This window comes from Castor canadensis, chromosome 16, assembly GCF_047511655.1.
Source record: "Castor canadensis chromosome 16, mCasCan1.hap1v2, whole genome shotgun sequence".
Lineage (NCBI taxonomy): Eukaryota > Metazoa > Chordata > Mammalia > Rodentia > Castoridae > Castor > Castor canadensis.
Genome location: NC_133401.1, coordinates 79,120,133 through 79,128,784, shown reverse-complemented (window position 1 = coordinate 79,128,784; position 8,652 = coordinate 79,120,133). Strand labels below are relative to the sequence as shown.

The 8,652-nt window shown below is 39.2% G+C and overlaps 1 protein-coding gene across 1 annotated transcript; it reads right to left on the bottom strand.

The window, feature by feature from the left end:
• Window positions 1-1,058: 1,058 nt before the first annotated feature.
• Window positions 1,059-8,397, bottom strand: Ccng1 (cyclin G1). Its single transcript, XM_020184015.2, has 6 exons — window positions 8,204-8,397; window positions 6,478-6,738; window positions 4,811-5,064; window positions 3,734-3,812; window positions 3,555-3,653; window positions 1,059-3,338 (listed from the first exon to the last, which is right to left on the bottom strand). The coding sequence occupies exons 2-6, from the start codon at window positions 6,736-6,738 to the stop codon at window positions 3,147-3,149; spliced, it is 885 nt and encodes a 294-aa protein (XP_020039604.1). The 5' UTR covers window positions 8,204-8,397; the 3' UTR covers window positions 1,059-3,146.
• Window positions 8,398-8,652: the final 255 nt, after the last annotated feature.

Below are 8,652 nucleotides of genomic sequence, written 5' to 3'. Positions count from 1 at the left end.
ACCTGGGAACCCTTTCTTTAACCTTTGTTCACAAAGATTTTTCCCTTCAAGTTTAATAATTCTTATGCTTAACTCTGTTAATTTTATATAAGCTGTGATGATTATGCAGAAGTGCTTCAAAATCATTTGCTAAAAAGATGATCAATTCCCTGTTGAATTGTCTGCACTTTTGTCCATACCAGTCGTTAGATTTTTGTGAGCTTTGTTTTGGATGCTTACTCTTTCACACTGCCTTGATTATCACAACTTTACAGTAAGTCTTAAAACTGAATTGCTTGATTCCTTCATATTTACTATTTCTCAAAATTGTTTTGCCTATTTCAGTTTCTTTATCTTTCTGTCTAACATTCAGAACTAGCCCAATCTGTCTACTAGGAATCTTGCTGGGTTTTGAGTGGAATTCCATGAGTCTTTCAGTCCCTGATCAGTTAGTGTCTCCTTTTGTCCCTGTTTGGATTCAGCCATCAGCATTCTGGATCAACTAGGTTTGCAGATCCTTTACATCTTTGGTTAGATTTATTTCCTACTGTTCATTTTGGGCAGGGGGATTGTAAATGGTATTGTTTTTGAAATGCAGGCTTCCAGGAGCACATGGCCAAATGTATACAATATATTTGCTTTTTGTTTGTTGACCTTGTGTTTTGTGATCTTGCTAAACTCTGTGATTGTTTGTTTTTTAATTTGCTACTGACTCCTTTGGTTTTCTGCATATATCCTAACTAGGATATATGCATCATCCATGCAGCGATGAATTTATTTATTTTTTTATTCATATGTGCATACAAGGCAGTGATGAATTTAAATGACCAAAGTGGTTAGTAAGGCATAAACGCTTTGAACTCAGAGCCTCCTGCTTACAAGGCATGTACTCTACCACCTGAGTCACACCTCCAGCCTCCAAAGTTTTTTAAAAAAATGTACATCAAATACTTTTTTACCTTGTATCTACTGAAAGAAAACAAAGTAGTCACTTTGACAGCTAAACTGTTAAGAGATTTTACTGTTTCTGCTTCCATGTATCTTACTTTAGTGCAAAATTCAAATACACAAGGTAAAGGTAGCTTTTTATCATTTTATTTTATCAAATTGGTAAAATAAATCAGAAAAGAAAGAAACCACCCAGGAAAGAGTTGCATTTCAATTATTTTGTTGAAAGGTATCTTCCTTAGTACCAAACATAATGGGAGTTGATGGGTTACTCGTGCCAACTTAAAATTAATACTGTTGTTTTCAAGATATTGAAATATATCAGCCTTTTGGAGAAACTTAAAGGTATCCATAAAACATGGTTTACAAAAGTTAAGGATAAAATGTGCTGTGGGTCTTTGGTTTATTTTTCAGAGTTCATTTATCTGTAACATGTCAGAATTGGTCACAGTCACTCTGGATGGACTCCAGCTGCACATAACGCTGAATAACTGTCACACACTAACACTGTCCATTTCCTTACACTCACTGGCTGAGACAGAAAATGCTGAACACGTCTTCAGCAATCTCATAATTATGAAGATACCTATGTTTTTTTTGACACACAAAAGGGGCATTTGTGAAAGTGTATTCTCTTCCTTTTAAAACAAAATTCTGTATTAGAAGCAATGGTAACTTTATTAAAACAGTCTGTAATAAAAACTTCTGGAGTGTTTTATCTCGCTTGAACTTACTGTTAGTGGGGGAAAACAAGTTTTTAGAGTGGTAATTTATTTTGTTACAATACAATAGATAGTAATTCTCTCATGGGACCAGAGGCAGTAGATCTTATGTAAAAATTTTATCATGGATCCAAACATCACCTGTTTTGTAGAAGAAATATTAAAGATAATTTAATGAATATGCCAAACTTGTGAGGTTTATATTTATGTATATATAAAACACCTGCAAATTTAACTGTAATTTCTGTGTAGCAGTGAAATCCTCATCTCTGAAATATCAACTTGCTTTATGGGTGCTAGGAAGCCATTTGCTGCCTAGAATATTAACCTTTACTATGCCTTAAAAGTGCCTTGGGAAATGTTGGTTTTGATGTAAACCTCATAATTTAAAATTCTACATTTAAATTATGTTGTTTACCACTTTCACTACAACCTAAATACAGTACATTGATCCAATATAGAGTTAGATCAATGCTAGAAAATGAAGATTCACAGTTTACCTTCTCAGGTTCGTTTCTAGTAGTTCACATTTATGCTTTTAGCTTTGATTTGAATGTTTCACAGATGAATTCAAATCTAAACATACTTCCACTAAGCATAGTGTTAATTAGGTAGGTTTCCCAAGTTTATTTGTGATGTTTTAAGGTTTTAAAACTTATATCCATTGTAACATTAATGAAATCCATAGCTCTCTTCTCAGAGTTTTTTGTTGTTGCTGCAATCATATTAAGTAAACAACAACAAACCAACTACCTAAATACCACTAACTGCTAAGAGTGAATGGTTAATATTTAAGATTCATGTCACATGTAAGTGTGTTAAATGTTAAGAGTTTTGAGCACAAAAAAGATAAAGCACTACTGTGTTAACAAATTTAGATGGCAAGAATGTGTAACGTGTGCAATGACCAAGCTGACATGTTTTATGCATGTAACTGCTTTCTAGGAGCCCAACTGCTGCTACAGCAGTGTTGTGTTACAGTGTGGGACGCCTCGGCACTTTCCAGAAACGTGTGGAGATCCTTTGCCTCATACTACTTTTTCTTTAAGTACAGTACCAAGTTCATAATGATTTTGCGTATGTTAGCAGACTCAAATGAGTTCATATATGGTTCAGACTTTAGTCCTGTTGTACTTCAGCTTGTGTAACTTTAAATGAACTGAAGCGTGTGTCTACATACAGCAAGACGATATGCATTTAAGAAAACACTGTAAAAACTCAGGCTACTTTGAGGAGGATGCTGTTTTCTAGGCTAAGTTAATGAAGAGGTTAACACACACAGCAGAGGTTAGGTAACTCCTTTCTCTCGGCACTGGGCCTCAGATACAGTAAATGATTTCAAATATCAGCTGACGGGATCAGTGAAGTTGTTTTCCCCTTTGCTAGACAAACTCCATTTTGTTTACTTTAAAGATAGTATTTCAATTCTTCAGTTATGGAGGACAATTACATCACCGGAAAGTTTTCTCTACACAGGACAAACATGAAACGCGTCGATTAAGAAACCGTTTCGGGGATTGTTGGAAGGTGAGTTATTCTGTAGTAACTGTGCTTCAACTGCCGTGCCGTCCGCCCAGAAACGATCCACTTCAGCTTCTGGACGTTTGGTTTAGAGCACTTGTTTGATGAATATTCAGTCAAACACTTGCATACAAGCTCTTGCCAGAAGGTCAAATCTCTGCTATTTATCTGTACATAAATTTAAGAATATTAATCAATTAAAAGTCTTACTGCGTTTCCAGTCATAAATGCAATCTTACTAATGTCTTTCTTCAAAAGTACGTGAGGATAGTTACTTAAGTTTCAAATAACCACACAGCACTTCATTTCACTTCAGGAGATAGTGTAAGGGGTTGAGTTTAGTTTACAGCTGTTAACAGGATTTTTGCTATGACCTTGACATACCTTGGAATGTTTCTGAAGACATTCTACTCCTTCTGTTAATTCTATACACTTCTGCGCTTGGACCTCCAAAGCAATGATAGATAATGCCAACACAGAAGGCTGAAAGAGATAAATATAAAGTAAATGTCAAATACAAAATAGGTTTATATAAACAGGCTTAATCTTTATAAAATATTTACCTTTGCTTTAGAAAATATGATCCTGCAGTGACATGCTTTAAGTTGAGCTTCTAGTCTTTCAAAATTCAGGCTATTTCTCCTTTAGAAAGAAAGTGACATGATTTTATTTATTTTTATTATTGTACTGGGGATACACTGACATTTAGAAAAGTTCTTATGTCGTACTTGAATTCACCCCCTCCCTCATTTTCCTTTATCTCCCCTATTCCCATCCCTGGAATAGTATCAACATGTTTTATTCTTCCATTTTCATGTAACATTGATTTTATGTAGATAATATTATATCTAGTTAAGAAATATTTTTAGAAACATTAAAATCAGTTTTAAACTAAAGAAATTTCCCTTCTATTAGAGACATTAACTTCTCAAAGGCACCAAACACAAGTTTTATATGATTTGGGACAAAAAAAAAAAAAATCAGTATCATGTCACAGGTACAAAGGTGTCTGCGTGTTTGTGTGTCACTCGGGATTGGATTCAGGGCTTTGTGCTACTCAAGTGCTCTGCCACTGAGCCGTGCCCTCAGCCCTTTTGCTTTTTAGTTCATTTTTCAGAGATGGTCTCACACTGAATTTGCTGAGCTGGCTTTGTACTGAGTAGCTGGGACCACAGGTGTGGACCACTATGCCCAGCTTGTCTTTAAAAATTTTTTTTGATACCAGGTCTCCCTAACTTTTGCCAGGGCTGGCTTCAAACCACAAACCACAATCCCCTCTCAGCCTTCTAAGTACCTGGGATTACAGATGTACACCACCAGAACTGGCCCTTCAAGATTTCTTTTCAAAAAAATCTATGTCTGCACCTATTGAATCTCTTTTTACTATAAGTTTGTGTTAGATTCTTATCTAGTAGAATCAACCTAGAAAAGTTGAAATGTGATTTAATTCTAAGAATGAGCCTTTATGAAACTACTGACAACTGTGACTTTCTACTTTTGCTAGGCAGTAAAATTCAAGGAGCCACAGCTGTCATTTTCCTAATTTTGATTAAAATTCTATGAGGATATTGATTCTATGCAATATCCAGGAAATATGATTGTTTTCCAAACCTCTTTTGTTCAAAACAAATGTCACATACCTTTCAAACGGCAAGTTCTCCTGAATGAGTGAATAATAGAGTTGCAGAAATTGAAAGGCAGTAGTAGCTTTGACTTTCCAACACACCTTCTCCAAGACAATCTTCTCCATTCTCATCAAGTCTGAAACCGTGAACCTGTACTGACTTATTCGGATCAAGTCAGTTGCCAATGGGACATTCCTTTCCTCTTCTATTGATTTTACAGCCAAATAAAAGCAGCTCAGTCCAACACACCCAAGATGCTTGGGCTGTACCTAAAAAAAGAAAATAACAAATCAACCATAGGCCTACACTATTGTGAAATTATACCTTTGAGACATATTTCTCAGCTGTCATGGACTTCACATCCACTTTTAACTAAACTGTGGCTTAACCATGTGTACCCCACTTGGAACCATTTTTTGACCAATTGAACCAAGTTTCACTGTGTTGGCTTGCATAAAAAAATTCATACTGTGTTCTTATCACTATAGAAATATAAGCCTCTATTATGTTATAATTTGACTAAATAAACTGGTCAATGACAACTTGAGGACTGAAACATGTAAGGTTTATTTCCAGGACCTTGTATTTTTTTCAGGCTGTTTTCTTTGTAGTGACAGATATGCAAGTTTTTTAATGCTGCTATAGTACAAGCTATTTACTCTGCCTATAATTCATTACCACTCCCATTTATTCATTTTATAAACTTCTACTGTGTAACGTGTAATCACAATTCTATTCAGTCTTTTAAGCTATAGCTCAAATGAAACTTTAAGAAGCATTTACCAGTATCCGTGCTCTCCCCTTGCAACCTTCAGCAGTAAACAGATGCCTCTTTACAGGTGTATTGACTTATGCTATGTGACATTTATTTATGCAGTCATCTCACATTTGACTTTTATAGTTAAGGGACAGCTGTATATTATTCATTTGTGCAAGTTAGAGATTCAAAGGCAGTGCCTACCCATGGTAAGTGTCTAAAGAGTCATTTGATCAATCTATTGAGCAAGTTTTTTGAACCATTCAACAAAGTATTTGTTCCTCCTATACACGAAGCACTAAGAGCTAAAACATGAGTTTCATTCTGAGTGTGACATTCCATTATTCTCTAGTGACCTGAGGTATTACAGGGAAGGCAGACTGTATCTTTAACAGTTAAGTTTAAAGAGCTACACAGATATTTTGTTTATCCAGTATAGGGAAATAACTATGTAAATACTCCTTCATGATACTCCCTTCTCTACTATACACAAAGTCCAGCTGGAAATGTCAAATACCAAAAACAATTAGAACTTTATATATAGGTAGTGATTAAAAAATAAATCCTAATTTTTAACCGCAATCTACCGTCCTGACTTTAACAAACTTCTTTAAATCTAAAAACAATTGTAAATAAATGGAAATATCCAATCTACCAAGGAAAGTTTCTTTTTCTTTTAAACAGCCAGCTTTCCTACTGGAAAACTGCAATTAACAGTTTGATATTAAACTTTTCCATCCCAGAATATATCTAATAAATGATGTAGCACTCTTGATTAAGACAAGGAAACATTAATGCAGTGTGTTTCAGTTACTTGCTGAACATACAAAAGGTCAATTTTATGAATGCCAGCCCAAAGTTAGTAACTACATCTCGAAAATGCACATTGAGCAAAATTACTCAGAGTAATGTAGCTTAACCATACCTTCATCTTAGACAGGAATCTGTCCAGTAAATTCACAGCTAGAGAAAATGTCTCCGTGTCAAAGCCAAAGAACTGAGTTAGACTAAGAAGATCCTTTACTTCAAAGTCCCGTAGTCTTGCAGTCATCCTGAGGCCATTGTCGTGTGCAGACTCAATTAGTCTCAAGCCGAAGACCTTTGGCTGACATCTAGACTCCTGTTCCAACAGGGTATTCAGCTGGTGTAGCAGTTTCTGAGAGTCAGTTGTCAGTACCTCTATCATCTATATATAGAACAAATCCCAGAAAGGAGTGTAAGAGTATATTCCTCCCCAGTTCCTTGGCCTTTGTGCTATGCCAAGAAGTGCTCTGTAATACATGTCCCCCTTCCCTCCACAGGGCTACTGAATCGACAACACTGCAAAGCGCTGTTATTTTTTCCCCTTTTACAAGCTGTCCATATCTTAAATTGTGAGTTCCTACAGGCCAGGAACCATGCCTTTTTTAAAAACAAATTCCAAGTCTTTGAAGTTATTCATTGTTAACACATTAACTATGAATAGACATTGTAAGACAGAATTCCAAAACTTTGAAATAGGATGGTAATGTCTTCTGACATATAGTAAAATGTGAACCACTTAAGTTAGTTAATGGTTCTTAGTTCCTTATCTCTAAAGTGGGAGTAAGGTCATTACCTATCTGGGAGACTTGTGTGGATTAGGTGAAATCACATAAAGAACTCAGCACGTAGGCAGTGCTTAATAATCACTGGACAATAATACTGAGCTTTTCTCTACATCTGTAAAATGAGGGTAACAGTCTCTGAACTGTTGTGAAGAACACACAAACAACCCCTCGACAGTGGCTCACTTCTGTAATCCTAACTATTTAGAAGGCAGAGATCAGGAGGATAACGGTTCAAAGTCAGCCTGGGAAAACAGTTTGAGCGACCTAGCTCAAAAAAACCCATCACAAAAAAGGGCTGGCACAGTGGCTCAAGTCATACAGTGCTTGCCTAGCAATCGTGAGGCCCTGAGTTTAAACCCCAGTGCTGGAAAAAAAACAACCCCCCCAAACTAAGATTCACGTAAGACTGCAACACACTGCTTCATCACAGTTAACCTAAAGCTACTAAAAAAGCAAGCAAACAAAAAAATATCAAACTTTCGTTACCTAAAGAGCAATAGGGGAGCACATAGGGCCGTCCTGGGGGGAGGGGGGGGGACCTTCAAGGTGAGCCTGGGAATCTTAATTAATTTTTTTGTTTGGGACTGGGGTTTGAACCCAGGGCTTCGTGCTTGCGAGGCAGGCTCTCGACCTCTGGAGCCACATCTCAAGCGGTCCATCCTGCTCTGGTTACTTTGGAGAGACGGTCTGCGGCACCATTTGCCCAGGCTAGCCTCGAACCCACATCGTCCCGGGCTCAGCCTCCCGAGTAGCTAGGCTTGCAGGCGGCCGGCTGGGACCTGGGAACTTAGTGCAGGCGTGCAGAGCACACCTGCGTCCCGGGCACGAGCTTCCGTGTGCAAACACCCATTTAAACGCAGCCAGCCAGAAGAGCGGGCCAGGCGGGCGGGCGAGCCACCGCGAACTTCAGGGGTGGCCCCGGCTCCGCGCAGGGTCCTCGGGGACACTCGGGAGGTCGCCCCGGCCCCGCCCCTCCGGGCTCGGACTAGCCCGGGCTTGTGTCTGCGCCCGCAGACCCGCAGGACCCGCCCGCTCCCGGGTCAAGCTCCAAATGCAGCTCACCGTGACAGCGACTGCAGCTCCTCAGCGGTGACCACCCTCCCCGGGCCTGCTCTCACCTCGCCCCGCGAGATTAGATATGAAAGGCCTACGCGGCGAGGGGACTCGCAGGCAGGAGTCGGGGGCCCGGGGAGGGGAAGCTGCCTGGCGTGCCGGCCTCCTCAGCTTCAGTCCCGAGCCGAACGGGCCGCGCCCGCCCGCCCTCCCCAGAAATATATGGGAGGGCGGGGCTTACTCCGTGGGCGGAGGCACTTCCGCTGCTGATTGGTGTCGTGCTTTTGATGGATGGCTTCCTTGGTCCAAAGAGGACTGGTCTGTACCGGGAAGAAGCTCGGCCAATCAGCGCACACTTCCCATTATCAAGCGTCAAAGTCTCCGCCTCTTTGAGACCACGCCCCTACCTCTAAAGCGTCTCTCATTGGACAATTTCCCAGACTGTCTTCATTCCAGAA